The sequence below is a fragment of the Schistocerca nitens genome, chromosome 4 (assembly GCF_023898315.1).
Source record: "Schistocerca nitens isolate TAMUIC-IGC-003100 chromosome 4, iqSchNite1.1, whole genome shotgun sequence".
NCBI classification, from domain to species: Eukaryota; Metazoa; Arthropoda; class Insecta; order Orthoptera; family Acrididae; genus Schistocerca; species Schistocerca nitens.
Genome location: NC_064617.1, coordinates 534,570,039 through 534,594,912, shown reverse-complemented (window position 1 = coordinate 534,594,912; position 24,874 = coordinate 534,570,039). Strand labels below are relative to the sequence as shown.

Genomic DNA, 24,874 nt, shown 5'->3' with positions numbered 1-24,874 from the left:
ATATAAAAATGCAGTAAATGAAGCAGGCAAAAAGGAATACAAACGTCTCAAAAATGAGATCGCCAGGATGTGCAAAATGGCTAAGCAGGGATGGCTAGAGGATAAATGTAAGGATGTAGAGGCTTATCTCACTAGGGGTCAGATATACACTGCCTACAGGAAAATTAGAGACCTTTGGAGAAAAGAGAACCACTTGTATGAATATCAAGAGCTCAGATGGAAACCCAGTTCTAAGCAAAGAAGGGAAAGCAGAAAGGTGGAAGGAGTATATAGAGGTTCTATACAAGGGCGTTGTACTTGAGGACAATATTATGGAAATGGAAGAGGATGTAGATGAAGATGAAATGGGAGATACGATACTGCGTGAAGAGTTTGACAGAGCACTGAAAGACCTGAGTCGAAACAAGGCCCCGGGAGTAGACAACAATCCATTGGAACTACTGACGGCCTTGGGAGAACCAGTCCTGACAAAACTCTACCATCTGGTGAGATGTATGAGACAGGCGAAATACCCTCAGACTTCAAGAAGAATATAATAATTCCAATCCCAAAGACAGTAGGTTTTGACAGATGTGAGAATTACCGAACAATCAGTTTAATAAGCCACAGCTGCAAAATACTAACACGAATTCTTTATAGACGAATGGAAAAACAAGTAGAAGCCGACCTCGGGGAAGATCAGTTTAGATTCCGTAGAAATACTGGAACACGTGAGGCAATACTGACCTTACGACTTACCTTAGAAGAAAGATTAAGGAAAGGCAAACCTACGATTCTAGCATTTGTAGACTTAGAGAAAGCTTTTGACAATGTTGACTGGAATACTCTCTTTCAAATTCTAAAGGTGGCAGGGGTAAAATACAAGGAGCGAAAGGCTATTTACAATTTGTACAGAAACCAGATGGCAGTTATAAGAGTCGAGGGACATGAAAGGGAGTAAGACAGGGTTGTAGCCTCTCCCCGATGTTATTCAATCTGTATATTGAGCAAGCAGTAAAGGAAACAAAAGAAAAATTCGGAGTAGGTATTAAAATCCATGGAGAAGAAATAAAAACTTTGAGGTTCGCCGATGACATTGTAATTCTGTCAGAGACAGCAAAGGACTTGGAAGAGTAGTTGAACGGAATGGATGGTGTCTTGAAGGGAGGATATAAGATGAACATCAACAAAAGCAAAACGAGGATAATGGAATGTAGTCGAATTAAGTCGGGTGATGTTGAGGGTATTAGATTAGGAAATGAGACACTTAAAGTAGTAAAGGAGTTTTGCTATTTGGGGAGCAAAATAACTGATGATGGTCGAAGCAGAGAGGATATAAAATGTAGACTGGCACTGGCAAGGAAAGCGTTTCTCAAGAAGAGAAATTTGTTAACATCGAGTATAGATTTAAGTGTCAGGAAGTCTTTTCTGAAAGTATTTGTATGGAGTGTAGCCATGTATGGAAGTGAAACATGGACGATAAATAGTTTGGACAAGAAGAGAATAAAAGCTTTCGAAATGTGGTGCTACAGAGGAATGTTGAAGATTAGATGGGTAGATCACATAACTAATGAGGAGGTATTGAATAGAATTGGGGAGAAGAGGAGTTTGTGACACAACTTGACAAAAAGAAGGGACCGGTTGGTAGGACATGTTCTGAGGCATCAAGGGATCACCAATTTAGTATTGGAGGGCAGCGTGGAGGGTAAAAATCGTAGGGGGAGACCAAGAGATGAATACACTAAGCAGATTCAGAAGGATGTAGGTTGCAGTAGGTACTGGGAGATGAAGAAGCTTGCACAGGATAGAGTAGCATGGAGAGCTGCATCAAACCAGTCTCAGGACTGAAGACCACAACAACAACACAAGGATCTCGTACCACAATGGCAAGAATACCAATTTCTGTTTCCTCGTTACTAAATTTCCTTTGCCAGATATGTTTCCAGTACGTTAAAGATTAGGTTGTTCTCAATTTATCATGCACATATTTAAATGTACGACGTGTAGGGTGAGTACGTTGAGGATATCTTTCTGCATATAAGTCTCTAGCTCTGACTGAATTTCGTTGGCATTCTTCGTAAATGAGAAACATATTGATTTGTTCTTCGAATGAATACATCATTCACATTCGCTTGATTCGTCGATATTAGTCTTACCGTTTCTATTAGTGTTGTATTGCGATACCGTCGAATGGTACGTTTGATGGATACGCCGTATTCGGCGAATGTTTATTATTTGCACGATATACGAGAGAGAATTGTCAGCGCAGTGCTTCGATAAGTGATGCAGTGATACGGAATACCACTGAATCAAGAAGATTGCAGCACTGCATTTATACCAATGGTCATCACTTTGAACACCTTCTGTGAATGGACGTTCATGCCACCTTTTTAACCTTCGTTGACCTTCAAAGACCTTACTGTTATACATCATTGGATTCGTCTCGATAGCCGCTATCAGAAAATATGTACCAAACTATAGCATCCCACTAAAAAAAAAAAGTTGACCTTCATACCTCCGACGCGACCCCCCCCCCCCCAGCAACAATACACCAACGTCATATTATGGGCCCCGTTGTCCCAGGCAACATTCGTCCCACAAACTTTTCAGCTTCAAAAATGGTTCAAATGGCTCTGAGCACTATGGGACTTAACTTCTGAGGTCATCAGTCCCCTAGAACTTAGACCTACTTAAACCTAACTAACCTAAGGACATCACACACAGCCATGCCCGAGGCAGGATTCGAACCTGCGACCGTAGCGATCGCACGGTTCCAGACTGTAACGCCTAGAACCGCTCGGCCACCTCGGCCGGCACTTTTCAGCTGCTATCATACTTTCGGAGCTGTTCTAGGTGGAAGTAGTTAGTGACTCACCCTGTACATTAGTATAAATTTACACAATTGGCCAGTTCCGCGTATTGTGACATTTTCACGTGACAGCTGCAAGAACGGACAGTAGAACATACAAAATTGACAAAAAATGACGATATCACAAGATCTGAATGTTTACCAGCACACTCAGTAAGTAAAAAGTGCTTTAGCGCTTGAGGACACTCCAGCACACTGTCGTGTCTCGTGACCATTTGCCACTAACGAATGACCGTTTCTGGTAACAATGGAAGAGCAACAGCAGTGATAACCATGGGAAGGCCCTCGGCCATTGGCGTGGCACGTACATACAGGGTGTTTGGAAAGTTGCTACGTAGTTACAACATATATTAGATATAACGTACACGGGCATCTATACTACTCTGAACTCGCATAATTTTATTCGAAAACACTGTCTCCAGATCTGAGTGTGATATGCCTCTCACACAGTAAGCTATTTCAGTTTTAAATCACATATTGTGCGTTGCCAATTACGGTACACACAGATTTTGCTGCTCTCCAAAGATAAAAGTGTGGTAGAGTAAGTTCCGGCGAGCGACGGGCTCATAGTCTTCTTGAGATAAAACGCTTCCCACAAAAACTTCCAGAAGACGCATAGTGTTGTTAGCTGTGCGTGCAGTAGCGCCATCTTGTTGAAATCATAAGTAGTTGATTTCGTCTGTCTTTAGCTGGGCAATGAAATCGTGGATCATTTGAACAACGTTCACTGTAAACGTAGCAACTGTAACGCGCCTCTGGATATTGCTGATCATGCAGTGGCATTCCAGGCGCAGCACGAGGCTTCTCCGCTAACCATAATCATGTGTTTTGTGTCTTAACATAACCAGAGAGGTCAGTCTTCTCACAACCTCTCTGCCCATTTTCTATTCGCCCCTCCCCCCTTCTCTGATCTTGAGCCTTGTTTGTTGTTCTTGCATCGAAACTTTGATTGGCAAATGAAGTCGATTATGACCGAGTAAAGCGGTTGGGCATGAGAGAGAGAGAGACCTCTCCAGCTGCTACACCCATGAGGATAGTAGCTCCAATGACAGTATTTCGAATAGTTTTAATCTGAAAACGTATATAACGGTTCAGATTCCGTAAGCTATAAATACAGCTTTCTTGTTTTAAAACCGACTGCTAGGAAGAGAACGATACAACACATCGTTGAGTAAACCAATTTTGTTTAAAATTATATACAGTGTTGGAAAAAAATTGCAATACCAAGAACGAGTTTTGCGACATTGACGAAAGTTGATAAGCATGTTTCTACATGTGACAGATGTCTATTACAATTTCGCGCCAGTCGCAATAGAGCGGCGCTAGTAGAGCCACTATGAAGCTACAAATCAAGTTCGTTTCAAAAAATGCTGTAACGGTAGTGAGCGTTAGTTACCTATGATATTGGACGTGGTGAGCTGATGTTAGTCAAGAATGCACTTAATGCGACAAAGACGCCGTTACCATCACCTCGCTGAGTTTAAACGAAGTCGTAATATTGCTACGAGAAGCTGGATGTTCCTTCTGTGATACTGCAGAAAGACATGGCACGAATGTAGCCACTGTATATGACTACTGTCAGCAGTGGTTACGAGACTGTACGGTCGCAAGAAGACCGGGCTCGGGACTGCCACGTGGCGCTACCCACAGGGAGGACCATCGTGTTCAGTGTATGGCTCTAATGCATCGTACATATGGCTGACCTCTAAAATTATTTTAATACATTTCAAAACAGGGAGCTTATGAAATCTTTCGTTTCGGCTATAAATTCGTGTCAACAGAGAGAAATGTGATTTAGCAAGAAACAACAAGTCTGCACTTGCTTGAAGTATGGGCAAAGATAGTACCGGTACTTAATAATAAGGCAAAGTTCCTGAGTAGTTTCAGCTTGTGTAGTTGCGTTTACATATGTATCTTGAACAAATGATCCACACTGCGTAACCTAATAAAATATCTGACTTCGTAAACAAATAAGACCGGTGCAGGTTCTGTTAAACGGAAGATACAAGTAATGAGTATTAAGACTGGAAATAATTTAGTAACCGTCCGCAAAACCACACTAGTCTCAGCTAGTACAATTACAATGGCCACATTTAGCTTTGGGTACTGCAGGATAGTAAGGGATAGTAAGTGACGTAAAGAAGGTTTGCTGAATCCTTACAATAATTATTGTTTCAATCGGAAGTTAAACTTACACTCATCAGAGCAACTTAAGATCAGACCAGACAAGATAATGAAATAATAATGAATGACTCATAGTAGTGTAATAGTATGTATAGTAAAACGTGAAACAAACTGGGAGAGCTAGATGCATACTTTACGCTTATTCTTAGATAAACATGATACTTTACATAAATTACTAGCACTGTAGGCTAGATTTACTTTCTTAATGTATACTTAAATTGATTTTTAGAATTAGAATCTTTCCTGAATTATTCAAAGACTCTAAAGGAGGCGCCACATACTGCATGTGCAACAGCAATTTGAGCAGCAGATCACAATGACCGACTAAATGTTACAAATTGGTCATTTCAAGGACAGTTAAAAGCCAGTAGCCCTGTAGCGTGCATTCTACTGACCCCTAACCACCACCATCTGCGACTTCAGTGGTATCAAGCGACAGCTCGTTGGAGGGCAGGGTGGAAGTCTGTTGTGTTTTCTGATGAAAGCTGGTTCTGCCTCGGCGCAAGTGATGTGTGATTAGGAGGAGGCCAGTTGAGGGCATGGAACCAACCTGTTTGCGAGACACACACACAGGACCTACAATTGGAGATATAGTCTGGCGTGCGATTTAGTATGACAGCAGGAACACTCTCGTTGTTATCCCATGTACCCTGAGCAAATCTGGTCAGTCTGGTGATTCGACCAGTTGTGCTGTCATTCGCGAACAGCATTCCAGTAGGTGTTTTTCAACAGGATAACGCTCGCCCACATACCACTGTTGTAACCCTACGAGCTCTACAGATTGACGACATATTGCCTAGGCCTGGTCGATCACCAGATCTTGTCTCGAATCGAGAACATATGGGGCATCATCGGAAGACAACTCCAGCGTAATCCACAACCGGCATTAACCGTCCCTCTACTGGCCGACCAGGTACAATAGACATGGCACTCCACCCCACATATTAGTATCTGGCTCCTGTACAACACAATGCATGCACGTTTGCACGCTTGCATTCAAGATTCTGGCGGCAATACCGGCTATTAATTCATAAGCATTTCATATTTACAATGGCTTATCTCGTGCTTACACAAATCTGTCACCTTGCAATGTTGATCGTTTACATATGTTACCTAGACAAATGTATTCCCGAAATTTCATGACTCTACGTTAATTATTTTTTTTTTTTGATGTTGCTATTTTATTCCGTCAGTGTATAATGAAATAGAATATATAGAGGATAGCCAGTTTGTCTAATGGTTTAAATACACTGCTATAGTAGTCAAGATTGACTGCGAGAAGGAAAATTAAACAACACAGTTTCACAGCACTGCACAGCAGAGCAATCTCTTTCTCGTAGTCGGTTTTAATAGAAAACTTGTATTTTATTGTTTCAAAAAATATGTAGCACATGACAGTTTGAATGTTTATTAGAGTATGGTGTAAAAATCTGAAGTCAGTTGCTCAAGAACTTTCCACAGTTTATCCTAACAACATGTCCAAGCTATATATAGATATTTGCATACGATGTACATCAAAAAAATATAACCTTTGTCTTTCCAAATGTTAGAGTACCGGGTAAAAATTATAAGTAAACTGGTCTAGAATTTTTCGAGATTTTTGCCACCTTTTGTATTTTATATCTCTTACTAGCTTAGCAAGCGCTGCTTTGCTCATGTAGACTGTATGGTCAGCACATACATGTATTGTTTTTCTGTAATAGAGTTTTTGTTTTGCTCATAAATTGCAACATCTTATAAACTTTTGATGCTGATTAAGACCATAGACGCATTGTCATTTCCGACTGTACTTCCGACCAACACGCGATTCTGGTAGCTGGAGTCAGAGGTCTTCATTAATACTGCCGTCTGAGTTCATGTGGTGATAGAAACTTTCATCCCCTAACACATTTTTCTTTAGGAGTCAGACACCAATTTTCATAGATTTAGCTTTAAAATTCTTGTAATATAACAAAATATTTTCATTAAGTTTTTCATCCTTTATTGCACCTCCTTATGGATTGAATTTCTATAAACACTGAATCACTTTTTTTTCTTACAATATAGGTCAAATCCCAGTTGTCGTAGATGTAGGAGTAAAAATGCTTCATAAGTACTTTAGTAATAATTTATTTAAAAAAGCTTTCAGGCGCTATTTTACCCCCTTAGTGGTCGAATTTTCTAACGTAACTGTTCCCCATTTATTTCTCCCCACTATGGGCTGAATTTCAAAACGCGTTTCTTTATTTCTGACCGAGACACCAAATATCAATTAGCAGTCCTAGCTTCAAAACTGTCTAAATAATGACATATTTTCAGAAAAAAATCCTTATTTCCTCCCCTAGGGGTGGATTTTCGAAAAATTCCTCCTTGAATACTGCCTGTGCTCATACGGCAAAGACTACCGAATCCACCGGTTAGTCCCTCAACCGTTAGGGGTAAAACTCAATGGGACTCGGGGCAAGTAAGGCTAGCAACCTGCTTCCCTGGCACTTTAAATATGATGCTGGCAACAATCAGAGCAAAATGCCTCGGACCTTTGGAGGTGACGGAGTCCCACCTCTAACTGACAAACCAGGGACTCCTAAGATACGACTTGGCAAACAAATGGTAATGAGATGGGGAGCTATTAATATCAATGGGGGCTACTCTGGGAAGAAGGTAGAGCTGGCAGAGGCTGCAAGTAAGATGGGGCTGGACGTTTTAGGTGTTAGTGACATTCGGGTAAGGGGTAAGAAAGAAGAGGAAGTGGGAGAATACAAGGTCTACCTGTCAGCAGTCAAAGCAGGAATAGCACAATGGGGAGTAGGGCTTTACATCAGGAAAGAAATGGAACCCAGCGTAGTTGCAATAAGGTATGTAAACGAACGACTGATGTGGATAGATTTGACAGTGTCTAGCAAGAAAATTAGGATTGTGTCAGTATATTCGCATTGTGAAGGGACAGATCAAGATAGGATGGATAGTTTTTATGAGGCACTCAGTGATGTAGTTGTTAGAGTAAAGGACAAGGACACTGTTCTGCTCATGGGTGATTTTATGCCAGGATTGGAAATCGAACAGAAGGGTATGAAAAGGTTATGGGTAAATTTGGAGAGGATATGGATGCCAACAGGAACGGGAAACAGCTCTTGGATTTCTGTGCCAGTATGGGCTTAGTAATCACAAACTCCTTTTTTAAACATACGAACATTCACCGGCATACTTGGGAAGGCAGGGGAACCAGATCTGTCATTGACTATATAATAACAGATCAGGAATTCAGGAAGGCTGTGAGGGACACACGTGTATTCTTTGATGACACTGATCATTATTTAATCTGCAGTGAAATTGGGATTGTGAGGCCGAAAGTGCAGGAGGTCAGGTCCATATGTAGGAGGATAAGAGTGGAGAAACTTCAGGATAAGGAAATCAGGCACAAGTACATAACAGCGATCTCAGAAAGGTACCAGTTAGTCGAATGTAGTCAATTACAGTCATTGGAAAAGGAATGGACAAGGTACAGGGACACAGTACTACAAGTGGCTAAAGAATGTCTTGGAACAGTAGTGTGTAAAAGTAGGATGAAGCAAACAGCTTGGTGGAATGACACAGTCAAGGCAGCCTGTAAAAAGAAAAAGAAGGCGTATCAAAAATGGCTACTTACTAGAACTCAGGTAGACAGAGAAAGTTATGTTGAAGAAAGAAACAAAGCCAAACAGATATTTGCAGCATCCAAGAATAAATCTTGGGAAGACTTTGGAAACAGGTTGGAGACTATGGGTCAAGCTGCTGGAAAACCATTCTGGAGTGTAATTAGCAGTCTTCGAAAGGGAGGTAAGAAGGAAATGACAAGTATTTTGGACAGATCAGGAAAACTGCTGGTGAATCCTGTGGATGCCTTGGGCAGATGGAGGGAATATTTTGAAGAGTTGCTCAATGTAGGTGAAAATACGACCAGTAATGTTTCAGATTTCGAGGTAGAATGGGATAGGAATGATGAGGGAAATAGGATCACATTTGAGGAAGTGGAGAAAATGGTCAATAGATTGCAGTGCAATAAAGCAGCTGGGGTGGATGAAATTAAGTCGGAACTCATCAAATACAGTGGAATGTCAGGTGTTAAATGGCTATACAGGATAATTGAAATGGCCTGGGAGTCGGGAAAGGTTCCATCAGACTGGACAAAAGCAGTAATCACACCAATCTTTAAACACGGAAACAGAAAAGATTGTAACATCTACAGAGGTATCTCTATAATCAGCGTTGTGGGTAAAATCTTCTCAGGTATTGTTGAAAGGAAAGTGCGAGTATTAGTTGAGGACCAATTGGATGAAAATCAGTGTGGGTTTAGGCCTCTTAGAGGTTGTCAGGACCAGATCTTTACCTTGCGGCAAATAATGGAGAAGTGTTATGAGTGGAACAGGGAATTGTATCTATGCTTTATAGATCTAGAAAAGGCATATGGCCGGGTTCCTAGGAGGAAGTTATTGTCTGTTCTACGAGATTATGGAATAGGAGGCAAACTTTTGCAAGCAATTAAAGGTCTTTACATGGATAGTCAGGCAGCAGTTAGAGTTGACGGTAATTTGAGTTCATGGTTCAGAGTAGTTTCAGGGGTAAGACAAGGCTGCAACCTGTCTCCACTGTTGTTCATATTATTTATGGATCATATGTTGAAAACAATAGACTGGCTGGGTGAGATTAAGATATATGAACACAAAATAAGCAGTCTTGCATATGCGGATGACTTAGTTGTGATGGCAGATTCGATTGAAAGTTTGCAAGGGAATATTTCAGAGCTAGATCAGAAATGTAAGGACTATGGTATGATGATTAGCATCTCCAAAACGAAAGTAATGTCAGTGGGAAAGAAATATAAACGGATTGAGTGCCAAATAGGAGGAACAAAGTTAGAACAGGTGGACGGTTTCAAGTACTTAGGATGCATATTCTCACAGGATGGCAAGATAGTGAAAGAACTGGAAGCGAGGTGTAGCAAAGCTAATGCAGTGAGCGCTCAGCTACGATCTACTCTCTTCTGCAAGAAGGAAGTCAGTACCAAGACTAAGTTATCTGTGCACCGTTCAATCTTTCGACCAACTTTGTTGTATGGGAGCGAAAGCTGGGTGGATTCAGGTTACCTTATCAATAAGGTTGAGGTTACGGATATGAAAGTAGCTAGGATGATTGCAGGTACTAGTAGATGGGAACAATGGCAGGAGGGTGTCCACAATGAGGAAATCAAAGAAAAACTGGGAATGAACTCTATAGATGCAGCAGTCAGGGCGAACAGGCTTAGATGGTGGGGTCATGTTACACGCATGGGAGAAGCAAGGTTACCCAAGAGACTCATGGGTTCAGCAGTAGAGGGTAGGAGGAGTCGGGGCAGACCAAGGAGAAGGTACCTGGATACGGTTAAGAATGATTTTGAAGTAATAGGTTTAACATCAGAAGAGGCACCAATGTTGGCACTGAATAGGGGATCATGGAGGAATTTTATAAGGGGGCTATGCTCCAGACTGAACGCTGGAAGGCATAATCAGTCTTAAATGATGATGATGATGATGATGATGATACTGCCTAGAGTATAAGATCAACACCCTCTCCAAAATTCACATCTGTCCTTTAAGGTTTGGGTTGCGCGACGATGACTCATTCAGTCAGTCAGTGAGGATACTATATATATTAAAAGAAATATCTAGTTATTGGACTATCATGTAAAAATTAGAAGTAAACCGTTGGAGAATTTTTCGAGATATTTTCTAACAACATTTCTCTTTCATATACACTCCTGGAAATGGAAAAAAGAACACATTGACACCGGTGTGTCAGACCCACCATACTTGCTCCGGACACTGCGAGAGGGCTGTACAAGCAATGATCACACGCACGGCACAGCGGACACACCAGGACCCGCGGTGTTGGCCGTCGAATGGCGCTAGCTGCGCAGCATTTGTGCACCGCCGCCGTCAGTGTCAGCCAGTTTGCCGTGGCATACGGAGCTCCATCGCAGTCTTTAACACTGGTAGCATGCCGCGACAGCGTGGACGTGAACCGTATGTGCAGTTGACGGACTTTGAGCGAGGGCGTATAGTGGGCATGCGGGAGGCCGGGTGGACGTACCGCCGAATTGCTCAACACGTGGGGCGTGAGGTCTCCACAGTACATCGATGTTGTCGCCAGTGGTCGGCGGAAGGTGCACGTGCCCGTCGACCTGGGACCGGACCGCAGCGACGTACGGATGCACGCCAAGACCGTAGGATCCTACGCAGTGCCGTAGGGGACCGCACTGTCACTTCCCAGCAAATTAGGGACATTGTTGCTCCTGGGGTATCGGCGAGGACCATTCGCAACCGTCTCCATGAAGCTGGGCTACGGTCCCGCACACCGTTAGGCCGTCTTCCGCTCACGCCCCAACATCGTGCAGCCCGCCTCCAGTGGTGTCGCGACAGGCGTGAATGGAGGGACGAATGGAGACGTGTCGTCTTCAGCGATGAGAGTCGCTTCTGCCTTGGTGCCAATGATGGTCGTATGCGTGTTGGGCGCCGTGCAGGTGAGCGCCACAATCAGGACTGCATACGACCGAGGCACACAGGGCCAACACCCGGCATCATGGTGTGGGGAGCGATCTCCTACACTGGCCGTACACCACTGGTGATCGTCGAGGGGACACTGAATAGTGCACGGTACATCCAAACCGTCATCGAACCCATCGTTCTACCATTCCTAGACCGGCAAGGGAACTTGCTGTTCCAACAGGACAATGGACGTCCGCATGTATCCCGTGCCACCCAACGTGCTCTAGAAGGTGTAAGTCAACTACCCTGGCCAGCAAGATCTCCGGATCTGTCCCCCATTGAGCATGTTTGGGACTGGATGAAGCGTCGTCTCACGCGGTCTGCACGTCCAGCACGAACGCTGGTCCAACTGAGGCGCCAGGTGGAAATGGCATGGCAAGCCGTTCCACAGGACTACATCCAGCATCTCTACGATCGTCTCCATGGGAGAATAGCAGCCTGCATTGCTGCGAAAGGTGGATATACACTGTACTAGCGCCGACATTGTGCATGCTCTGTTGGCTGTGTCTATGTGCCTGTGGTTCTGTCAGTGTGATCATGTGATGTATCTGACCCCAGGAATGTGTCAATAAAGTTTCCCCTTCCTGGGACAATGAATTCAAGGTGTTCTTATTTCAATTTCCAGGAGTGTATATACGTTTACTAGAGTGAAGTGAAAAAATCTGAAGTAAATTGTTCAAGAACTTTTCGATATTTTTGCTAACATTTCCTCTTTATGCATTATATACATATTTATATATCATATACACACATCAAAAAAGGTTTTGCAACACCCTGGTTCCCAGAACTCCTGAAGACAGACGTTCACTGTGGATATTGTATCACAGACTATGTCCATTTGACTGTTCAGAGATGTCACTAAACCCGCCCAAAGATGTAAACAACCACGCATGATCAGCGCCTATTAGACGGAGGGGGTCCGACAGCCGATCAGTTCCAGTCATTCCACCAGGAAGGAGGTACACGGCTCGTCTGTAGTTCAACTATGCCCAGAGGACCAATACTGCGGTTCGATCACGTCAGCATTGTTACTTTGTGCCAGGAAGGGATCTCAAGAAGGGAAGTGTCCAGGCGTCTCGGAGTGAACCAAAGCGATATTGTTCGGACAAGGAGGAGATACAGAGAGACAGGAAATGTCGATGACATGTCTCGCTCAGGCCACCCACGGGCTACTACTACAGTGGATGACGGCTTCTTAGGAATTATGGTTCGGAGGAACCCTGACAGTAACGCCACCATGTTGAATGATGCTTATCGTGCAGCCACGGGACGTCTTGTTACGACTCAAACTGTGCGCAACAGGCTGCATGATGCGCGACTTCACTCCCGACGTCCATGGGGAGGTCTATCTTTGCAGCTACGATACCATGCAGCGTGGTACAGATGGGTCCAACTACATGCCGAATGGACCGCTCAGAACTGGCATCACGTTCTCTTCACTGATGAGTGTCGCATATGCTTCAACCAGACAATCGTCGGAGACGTGTTTGGAGGCAACCCGGTCAGTCTGAGCGCCTTAGACACACTGTCCAGCAAGTGCAGCAAGGTGGAGGTTTCCTGCTGTTTTGGGGTAGCATTATGTGGAGCCGACGTACGCCGTTGGTTGTCTTGAAAAGCGCCGTAGCGGCTATGCGATACGTGAATGCCATCCTCCGACTGATAGTGCAACCATATTGGCAGCATACTGGCGAGGCATTCGTTTTCATGGACGACAATACGAACCTCCATCGTGCACATCTTGTGTATGACTTCCTTCAGGATAACGACATAGCTCGACTAGAATGTCCAGCATGTTCTCCAGACATGAACCCTATCGAACATGCCTGGGATAGATTGAAAAGGGCTGTTTATGGACGACATGACCCACCAACCACTCTGAGGAATCTACGCCGAATCGCCGTTGAGAAGTGGGACAATCTGGACCAACAGTGCCTTGATGAATTATGGGTAGTATGCCACGACGAATACAGGTTTGCATCAATGCAAGAGGGCGTGCTACTGGTTATTAGAGGTACCGCTGTGTACAGGATTCTTGACAACCACCTCTGAAAGTCTCGCTGTATGGTGGTACAACATGCAATGTGCGGTTTTTATGAGCAATAAAAAGGCGGAAATGATGTTTATGTTGATCTCTAATCCAATTTTCTGTACAGGTTCCGGAACTCTCGGAACCGAGGTGATGCAAAACTTCTTTTGATGTGTGTATTTTCTCTCAACGTTCCTTATCAGATTGCCTGTCCCGTCGGGTCCAACAATATTTTGCTGCCTGCAGACAGCATAGCGACAGATCAGGGGGCATCACTTTCATTTCACTGATTATTCTCGGGCTTCTCAATACTCTTCTGGCCATCTCCCTTCACTCTCCTGTTATTAGGACAAGCGACTGTAGAGCAGTCGGGCTTCATTCTGGTTCGCTAGGGTCGCCTACAGGCCTTAATCGTCTGTGCTGTGAAGTGTGTTGGCTATAGTTACACTTTGCTGTTTGTGAGACAGAATCAGCTACAAGAGTTAATGTATCGAAGTCCTCTTTTATTCTGTTATGGTAAACAATTTTGCTTCTTGCTTAGATTATTAAAAAGAACTGCTTTGTATCGTACACTTCATTAAATCTTAGTATCGAATAATTCATTCATTATAAAGCCGATTGAGTTACGTCTCAGGCTGTTACTGAACTGACAGGCCAGAGAAAACAGGTGTAGCGCGGAGGCTCGTCAGGTGCCTTCGCTTTTATGTAGGTCACTAAATAGTGGGTGTGTGTTGCAGTGAGACACTCGATGATAAAGGCGGTGTTCCACATGAAGAGACACACGGGCTACTTCATCCTGCAGGTGTACGTCCCCTGCGGCCTCATCGTCTCCTGCTCCTGGGTCAGCTTCTGGATAGACCCGTCCGCCGTCCCAGCACGCATACAGCTAGGTAAGCGCTGCCTACCGTGAGAAAAGTAGTCTCACCACTGCCGTACGTCCAGCTTGTCCTCTGACTAGTCGACATTTTCCAAGGACGTCTGTCACGTAGAATGAACGTAATAAGCCTCCAGGAGCAACCAATGTGCAAGGTGTTTCACGAATGCTCGTGGTATTGCGCAGGAACCAGTACCGGAAAGGAAGGTTTCGATCACTACTTACGCTCCGGCTCATTCCTCAGACTCCACACGGTGGCGCACCGGTTTTAGACATCCTCGCAGAGAAGTCTGCGAAAATTTTTGCTTCAATTAGCACTTCACACTGTTGTTCCAGCAGCATCTGCTCACACAATTGTGCACAAACTCGAGCTGCAACCTTAAAAGTTTTCCTGCGTCTCGTTCTGGCTTGTTCTGTGGCAACACGTACCTGCAGCCAGAATGTATGCACTCTTAGCAATGACCCCCCCCCCCCCCCCCAAGAATTTTCGCTGTGTATTGCTCCACAGGTTTACTCAGAAAGGCTTGCTAAAGGATCCGGATTAATCCTCAGTCTTGCTGCGTTATTATAACACTCTAAATAATGTTGATCAACGGAAGTTAGATTCGCGGAACTGGGTAGAAATTATCAATTCTGTAATATCAGTAATAAATGCCTTGTAGCAATCACAGACGTCCGCAGGAATCTTTGCAAGATGGGCCAAGATTCAAAACTTGCCAGTTTTTTGTGACGATTGAGTGAGTGCGAAAATGTGTCGTGCTTCCAAATGTAAATTCGTCAAGAATTACACAATATTTATTTTGTCTCAAAGGACTGATAGTTAATACTAAGTCTTTTTGAGGTGGATTACTTTCGTACCTAATTGGTAAGCTATTTGAATCGCCTATTCAAAGCAAATTTTTTAAGTTATTAATACGAATATGAGGGCTATCCATTTTATTCAACGACACGAAAAATCGACCTTATATGAAGAAAGCCAGAGTATTCAACAAGCTGCGAAATAAAGCTAGAAAATATTCGCAAAAATTTGTTACTGTTTTTCCATAATGTTACGTTGACGTTGAGAATTAAGACTAAGAGAATCTTGTTGGATCTCAGCAAAAATGCCAGATACTCCTCGAAGTAACTTCAAAAAAGGCTTATGCAACTTTGATGTCATCTATAGCACTTTATTTGCTTATAAAACTTCTCGTCTGTTCAAGGTAATAGATTTACTGCATTACTTTAATGACTATTTTTAGTGTCGACTGGCATAACTGAAGTTTAACAAAACGTGTTTTGAATGTAAGAGTTACTTGGGATAGTTAGGTGAAGTGTGACCGAGAGCCAATATACGAATCGATTAACTTCGAAGACTTCACAAAGCCATCCTCAACTTGGCCAGCAGAATGAACTGAGATAATCCTTGTATCTCGACTTCGTCACACTGCTGCGCTTTCAGGCCAACAGGAATGGAGAATCCGTAGCTCTGTGACTCCATATTGCGCAGTGTTGCGCCCTGGGAGGCCCCAATCCTGGACATCTCATGTTTTTCCTCCTTGTAATTTTCTACTTCTTTCTTCTAGGGCACAAAACGGTCATTGATTTTTTTTCAATTGGTGTGTTTGGAATTAAGCAAAACTATACTGTTCTACAGTATAACATGTCTTTGTTCTTCCGAATGTAGAACAGATCTGTCGCGTAAAACTGAATGTATAATCTGAAACTCACAATGGAATTACTTTTTCCACATGTAAACCGTAAACTATTGCTGTAATTCCATTACGCATTAAGGAGAGGAGGTATCCTTACCGAAATTAAAGACGAATGACTGGGACTCATACGGCTACCATGTTTATTTAGCGGAAATCGTCGGCGGAATGTGCGCGCGAGGACGTTAGACCGGTTCCTTCCTGGACCTCGTTAAGGGCTTAATGAGGAGGCGGCAGAGCAAAGATTCAAGACATTATTTCGGCACGCTTTGCTAAAGGGTCGTATCCATCGTGACTGTAGATCAGCGTTGAAACTGCTGCCGCACCAACAAATCAGTCATACAGTGACTCCCAAAGCTGCAGTATATCTCGTCGCGGTCAATAACATTAAATCTGCACTTTAGTTGAGTCGCATATACTGACTGTTATAAATCCGAGAGAATTCTGTTATGAATAAATAGCCAGGAGGGGGCAATTCTACTTTCAAAATAATCTCGGATCCAGCGACTAGAATGGAAAATGAACACTAACTACAGCATCTTCGTCTGATGTCTAGCAACTCGAGTAGATGATCTCCTGCATAAATAAAACATTACAGTTCAAAGAAAGGAAGGATAAAAGACAAGCAAAAGCAGCTCACATTAGGTTTCAAAGTAACCAAGTTTATTGTATTCTATTAGACCTTGCCAAGTCCGTGTAGGTTTTATCAAACTCCATTCCGGCTGGCCAATGTGTAAGCGTACTGTCAACCTACTTTACGCTATATCTGAACGTTTAAACAGCGCGCCAGTGGTTGTAATTTGACTTGAACCATTGTCGCCAGAGCTGGTTATTCTTGCCAACAAGGACACGAGCAAATCAGCGTTGTGTTGAAACCTGCGTAAGCTGTCGAGAGGTAGGTTACTGATATAAATTGTGTCGCGCTCTGCTGACATTAGTGAATATACAACTCCATCACTCACGTTTTATTTTGCAGTGCACCATTTACACATACAGGTAATGTGCTCAAATATCATAATAAAAGGAGTATGAGAAGGGCTTAAAAATTGCTCGACATTTTGATATTTGCTGATTTACGTCAAGACTTTTTAAAACTTTCTTTCCAAGAGGTGCTGGCAAACACCTACCATCGGCGAATGTTACAAGCCCTTAAGCCAGCATAGAAGGCCCAAACGCAACCCCGTTAGAAGGATTACGGAAAGCCCAATCCATCCTAGCCAGTGTAACGGTGTGAGCCAAAGGCAAGAGGGCTCGTTGCCATGAGAAAGGTACTTGCCGTAATATGCTGGCGCAGCATTATGCCCGGCGTTATCCTAGGCACTGGAGTCCGCCTGTCTTTCAGTGACCACTGAATTACGAAATCGAGGGATGTTTTCGTATGGATGTATGACATTTCCGGCTGCTACATCACAAGAAATCCACCGTGACACCTATAAATACCGGCCATCTGACCAGGCTGCTCATGGAATCGATGTGTCATCAAACTGGTGTCCGCTTGTAACATCATAGTCGACGTGCGACTGCGACAGCAATCGCACAACTTGCGTACGGGCCGCGAGGTGCCGCCACGAGCGCAACCGTATATAAGTGCCGACGGAGTTCGGCCACCTCTCATTTTGTTGGCATCTCATTTTTGCCTATTCTCTTATTTGCTTAGTCGATTAGCTCTTATTCGTTTATGGCTCATGTTATTGTGCTCTCTTTCAGCCATTTCTGATTGTTTTGATTTACTCTCAATTGAGAAGTGCTCATTTTGATATTTCACTTTTGCATATTTATGATTTTGCTAATAATATGCTCCTTAGCTTTTTACAGTTGAATTTATTAACATAGTCTCATGTACTGTTTGTTGATTTCAGCCTGTTCATATTTTGATGTTCTTTAAATACTGTAATAATTATCGGAAGCATTTCTTCCCTTAAACTTGTGTAAAGTATTCTCGATGTAGGATTTGTTCTGTGACACGGGTGTAAGGTTTTGAATATAAATTATATACGAAACTGTGCTTTAAAAGGAATTTATTTTTTCAGTTTGTACTACATCAGACGACGAGTTTGTGATACGAGGGAGAAAATTGAGGGGCGAACCCATGGAAATAGTCTTAAGTGATCCCCTTTAAAAATAAAAATTTGTGTGACACTGAAAGACGTGACACTGTAGGCACCGAAAATTTATATATATAAAATTATACGTCACACGCTGTAGTATGGTCATCCGTAGTGACTCGATCCCATTAAGCCAGTGGACGTTCACCAGCGCCAGATGCCGGCAGTCAGGCACAGTTTCAGCGTTTGTAGCCCAGAAACGTCTGTGGCCTCACAGTAGGCCAGCCACCATCCAGCCTCGCTTGCTGCCCCGTGCCAAGTCACTCCACAGCTGAGCTAGCATCGCTGGCAACTGTGCATACATTGCAAGGTCTCCTCGTTACTGCTCTGAGCTAGATATAGGAAGAGCTGAGTCATCACTGCACATCATGCACCAACGTCCATGACGTCATCCACCCGTTTGACGTGGGCACAAGTCACCAATATACAATGTTGGGAAGTAAGTGAAGATTTCTGCTATCAACGAGCCACATTTGACTCAACTCAATACACCAACTTGCACCTTAGAACAACCGCATCCATTACACCAGGCTGCAGGCTGGCTGCCAGTAGCTACAAGTTACAACAGAGTTGGACTGTACCAAAACTACGGTTCAACAGTTTTGCTACGCTACGTAAATGACCTACTAACTGGTAGAATTATCGGAGGTACTGGTAGCTTTGGTAGGGAAAGAAACATAAAAAGACGTGTAAGACAGAAACTGGGAGCCAACGACTTCTCTTTTTTTGTATTTTTTTGTTTGTTTGGTTGTTTTGCATGTAATTAGAACCGCAAATAAGTCAGTGTTAGTTATTTGATATCCTTACAGAATATAAATTGCACTTTATCAGTAGAATAAAAATTAATTCATCATGTAGTTTCTGCGCTGTTATGCAAACCACAGCAATTACTTTTGATGCAAGTACAGTTTAAACGCACAGACATAAATGCATATATATATATAATTATTTTTGTTATTTTATACTCAATATAATGTTCTTCATCATGATCAAAGGCTACAGTTTCCTATTATTATTATTGATAAATGCAAAAGTTGTTTATGAATAACAGGAAGATGTTTTATAAAACTTCGACGAAATATTAAAGCGATGTTTGATATATTTTTGTTTTGCAGTTTCTTTTTATTTTACATTTTTATTGAGGACATTGCGTTTTCTAGTGATAAATATGCATTGTTTTCTTTGTTTTTACTACAATATCCCTCCATTTCGCGTTACAAATCAACAGTTTTCAAATAAAATCTGAATTAAACATTGACAAATTCGATTTTGCTGTAAATACTGTTTATTCTTAAGTAACCGACACAAGGATAACTTTGTACAACAAAAATGTTCTGTAGGGTACCCGACCCTTTATATACCATCACTCCGTTTCTAGACAGTTCACAGCTTCCGGTTTTTAGGAGAATCTAGTAAGACACTGGTCGCATATACAAAGAACGCGATCGTTGTGACGTACCACGTGATTGGTGTGCAACACACGTAATGTACAGGTAACGGGTATACAGTAGTATACGGTAGCTTTACATCTCTGACAACGTTACAATGTAGCTGCAGCCGATTGACTGACCAATTCAGATGTTGTTGCTCGACATCGGTATTGAAACTGGCGATTGCACCCTGTGCATGATGGAGATGTTGCTACTGAAATAAATTTTTTTTCTGATGAAAGATGGGTGCTTTCATTGGCAAACATGAACGCGCAGAACAGTCGGTGTTGGAGTACTCAATTTTATCAGCAGTTACGTCAAGACCCTCTGCATGATGTGAAAACAAGAGATTTGTGATCGATTAATATTTGTGAGTTTTTGAACCAATCTTTTTTCACCAAAGTATCATTTTAATAGGCATATGAAAAATATATAGCAACCTTTTTACAAAGAACTAACAACTGAAGGAAACATCTACTGTTGTTTAATACATGACAGTGCAAGAACACGCAATATCACGAAGCTACTTTCTGTCATAGGCACACTGGTGGTGGTGCTCTTGTACTTCCGTTGCTTGGTTTCAGTTTCAGTTTAAGTTTGAGTTTGTGCACATTTCAGTGAGTAAACGGTACTCAACTGCAGCTGAAGTGTTAAATGGGGCAATGGTATTCTTTGACGTCTTTCCAAGGCCTCTACTGTCTCGTCCAGTCTTTTCGCCACTAAAACCGACATGTCAACTGATTTCTGATATCTGATGAACGGGCTGGAGCATTCGCAGTGATTGCAGTCTGCCTCCCTGATATTCGTTCCCTCGCAACGCCCAACACAGCATTTATGTCGTACGTGAAACACTGCGCTCTACAGGTAATTATTTGCTTGTTTCCTCTGCTTTGTGTTGTGTTTCTATATTCCGTTCTGCAGTTCACTCAATATTGGCGCAGTCTAAAGTTAGTACTAAAAATGATACTGAGCATGGCACTAAAAGCTCTTCTCTTTTTTATTTTTTTTATTTTTATTTTTATTTTTATTTTTTTTGCTAGAATCATTCTTTACATCACTGCACTTTTTCCAAGCAGTAGCTTCCATCCTCGAATTATGATTTCGAAATGTTTGTGAAATACCGCTCTATGGTTGCCGTAACCTCAAAATGTGTTCCAGCCACGAATTCCTTTAGACGTGTCGATTTACTGGAAGTTACAGGGGACCAAATCTGACGAATATGGTATAGGTTTGAACATTTCGTTCTTAAAATCCTCCTCCTGGCATGGCTGAAACAACTTTATGGCCAAGTGGAACGTCGTAGAGAAGTAACTGAGCCTTCTCGTCGCCTAGTCTTTATTTAGTTGGTTCAGTAGATATTTTTTTCAGTAATCCCGAGGTACTATTTTCCCCTTTAAAAATTAAAACATTGGGCATACTTTTACCGGCAGTTGTAACAGACTTCCGCCTTTTTTTATGCAGGGCCATCGTCTTCTAGGCACTGCCTTGGTCGCCATTTTATTTTTGTCGTGAACGGACGGACTCACGTCTGATCCACAGTAACAAATAGCTGTAAAAATCTGCAGCGAACAGTGTAGAGAAATTAGATTCCGCATTTGTATGTGGCCACGATTTAACAAAAGCAACATCGATATCGCGCGAAGCTTTCTTATAGTTAATTTCTAACGCTAAATGTGCCGTACTCTTTTAACAACAAACTTTTAACAACGTAGAAAATGATAAACTTTGCTTAGGTCAACATCTGGAAGCATGTGCGACAGAAGCAGAATTTCAAAACAAATCCTATATGGTATTAAGTTTATAATGAGCACCTCTAAAAGTCTTAATCTGTTCATAAAGCTCCTTGAAGCTCTGCTGGCCTATTTATCACTAAAAAACAAAAGAAACAGATGTTACTAATAGTTTTAATATTGATTCCGTAAGTACTCTACCAGTAAGAATTTATTGCAGTCAGTAATATTATCATTTAACTTAATTCCTGCTGTAAACCTTCGAACTAGAGTAGCCAATTATTCCGAAATAGCAACTAATGAAGAGATTTATATTGCAGAAGCAATAGTCAATTGCCTGTGAGACCATGACATGCTCTTTCTTATGATAAATATCAATACTGATCACGAAAGAAAATCTACTAAATAAGAAGTAAGGAGAGTAGTCAATGAGCAAAACATTGAATATTTTTGTAAATTATTGAAAGAGGTGTGTCGGAGTGAAGTATTCAGTCCTCATGACATTAGTGGAAAGAACAACACCTTATTTGAAAATCATTTTCTCCAAAGAGTAATTAAGATTAGATCAAAATCTACAAAAATGCCATGTGTTACGCAAGGAATGAAGTTATCTTGTAGGACAACAGGAGACTGTATCTACCATTTAGAAACATCTCTTTTGTTGATTTTCTAGCTCAATTCAATGTAAACTGTAAAATTTTCAAGAAATAATGCGTATCTAGAAGGAAAGAATTACTACATCAAGCAGCAAAATAAAGTCGTTGTGGGATATAGTAAAGGAGAACACTGGGAAAGCCAGAGATTAGGGGGAGAACATTGTTTTAAAAGTAAATGATACAATGATAACATATGCGTGCCGTGTTGCAATTTTTTTAACATCATCTTGCTTCTGTTCTCGGGCACAGTAAGTGGAGTTATGAAATACCTGAGGCGAGGCACCACAAGTAACGTCTTAACATGAATGTTACTCTCACTACAACAGAAAGAGTCATGAAACCATCAAAAACAATAGAAAATAGTGGTAATGATATAATGTCAACAATGTTAAATAAAAATATTCTTCTGAGTTTAGGAAAGTATTAAGTTATTTGTGTAGCAAGTCATTCATCGCTGGAACGTTTCCCAATTACCTAAAGTATGTGATGTTAAGCCTGTGCATAAGAAAGGGAATAAAGAAATATCATCATGCATTCATCCAAGTCCACTTTTGACAGCACTCTGAAAAATTTTGGAACAGGTAATGTATAAGCGACTTCTCAGCATTGGACTAAATACATTGCTAGCGTCACAGTACGGATTTTAATTTCTACATACTCTGAGTAAAATTAGACAATAAATTACAGACCACGGATGTGTTCTGTGATCCGTCAAAGGCATCCGACTGTGCAAATGACAATATCGTTTTAAATAAATTAGAATACTACGGTGTAGCAGGAAATGCTGCCAAATAGTTCAAACAGTATCACTCTGACAGGAAACAAAGTGGTGTCAATAACAAGACACCCTGTGTTAAGCTATGAGCCGTCTTCCAGTTGGGAACAAATTATAAATGGTGTCCTGCGACGTCTTTCTTAGGGCTCTAGCTCGTATGTGTGTTAATGACCTTCCAACAGTTAACATTAGCAGATGATAAGGTTGTTTCGTTTAAAGATGAAACAAAGATTGCAATGATTATCAAATGAAATATAACTGTAGAAAATAGCCATCACTTTGTCTCTGAAGAAAGAACACTGTATGGAGCTGAGACTTGGTAAGACGTTTGCACCGAGCATGTACGTCAAATATCGTGACAAGCGAATGGAAGAAGTTGATAGCGTTAAATTTTGCTATTATAACTTGATAGCAAGTTCTGTTGGAAGGAACATACCACTGGTATATAGAAACACCTAAATAATCTTCATTTTGAATGCGAATATTGTCAGACATAGGTGAAATAAAAATGAAATTTAAATGTTTGATACAAGTTTAGTTTTAACATTTAAATAAAAGTATGTTTCACATTTCTTTATTTGTATCACATCCTTGAAAGTCATTTCACTTCCGATATTAGAAGGAATATCAGCTTGTTTAAAAAAACAAGTTTTTTAACTTGCTCTGCATTCTTTCTTGTGGATCTACTCACTATGGTGCTATGAAATGAAGACTGTGTGTATCTATAGATCTAACAGAAACATTATACTGGATGTTTAAAAATTAGTTATACATAGTTGATCTTTAATTGTGAAAAGGGTAAATAACTTACAGAAATGTTTGATACAACACATAATGCTCTAAATCTTCATGTTTTGTTCCTGCCTAGCTCTGTTAGTTCCCGCTAGATGGCACGCGCGATTAAGTTATTCTTACAGTCATAGTCGAGACGTATAACGGTGCAGAGCGTGTTCATGGTTTCATGAATCCAAATCCGCTACCACAGTTCAGAGACAGTTCAGGACAAAATACCACGAGCCACTAGAGACAAACTGTTATTAATTGGTGCAAATATATCATCAAAACTGGCTGTGTATCACATAGGATGCCAGGTCAATGTCAGCCAGCAGTCTGTGACGCAGAAATTGAATAAGTTCGGCAGTCTTACATCTGTAGTCCACGTAAATCAACGAGACTTGCCAGCTTAGAACTGAACATGCCTAGTATTACAATTACAACAGGATACGGACACAGAATTTAGTTTTCAGCAAGATGGCACGTCACCACGTTATTATCGTAAAGTTGTCGCGTATTCCCGTAGGAATGTGTCGACTTGGACTGACGTGGTGGAAAAAAATCCTGGCCACCACTATCAAATGATTTAAATCTCAATGGACTTGGGTTTATATGGTTACGTTAAAGACAGAGCTTTCGTTCCTTTGCTTCCGGGAAATGTCGAAGAGCTGCGACAACGGATAACGCAAGCAGTTGCTACCAGTCATCAAGATTTTCTTCATAGGATTTGGCAGGAAACTAATTACAGGTGAGACATTTCTCATATTACATTTCTAAATATAACAATTAAAGGTTATTTTTGTGTAACTAATTTGTTATCAGCAGTCTCCGTAATTCAAGGATGGAGGTCACAAACAATGGTCTCCTATGTCCCGCAGGCGTGACGTCGGTGCTGTCGCTGACGACGATGGGCATGGGAGCGCGCGCCCAGATGCCGCCCGTGTCGTACGCGACGGCGCTCGACTGGTACATCATCCTCTGCTTTCTCACCGTCTTCTCCGTGGTCGTCGAGTTTGCGCTGATACACTACCGCGAGAGGGTCGCCACCAGCATCCGGAAGGCGCTGCAGGAGCGTGCCGATAAGGTGACTACCTTCCTCCCACTAGGCTAGATAAAAAAGGGTCAATAACGCTTAAAATCAGCACACCAGCCCGACCAAAACATTGATCACCCCCATATTACATCACACTAATACAGTGTAACAGCGACCCCAGTCTTCATAATGACCACAGTTCGGCGACG

At 42.0% G+C, this 24,874-nt stretch overlaps 1 protein-coding gene across 3 annotated transcripts in view; it reads left to right on the top strand.

The window, feature by feature from the left end:
- LOC126251967 (uncharacterized) overlaps nt 1-24,874 on the top strand; it is a 241,164-nt gene that overhangs the window by 183,427 nt on the left and 32,863 nt on the right. For 2 of the 3 annotated variants that reach the window (XM_049952732.1, XM_049952731.1), the window contains 2 exons: nt 14,335-14,487; nt 24,511-24,716. In XM_049952732.1, coding sequence (XP_049808689.1) covers nt 14,335-14,487; nt 24,511-24,716 — 359 coding nt within the window. The remainder of the gene's footprint in view (nt 1-14,334; nt 14,488-24,510; nt 24,717-24,874) is intronic. The other variant, XM_049952733.1, reaches the window with a different exon arrangement.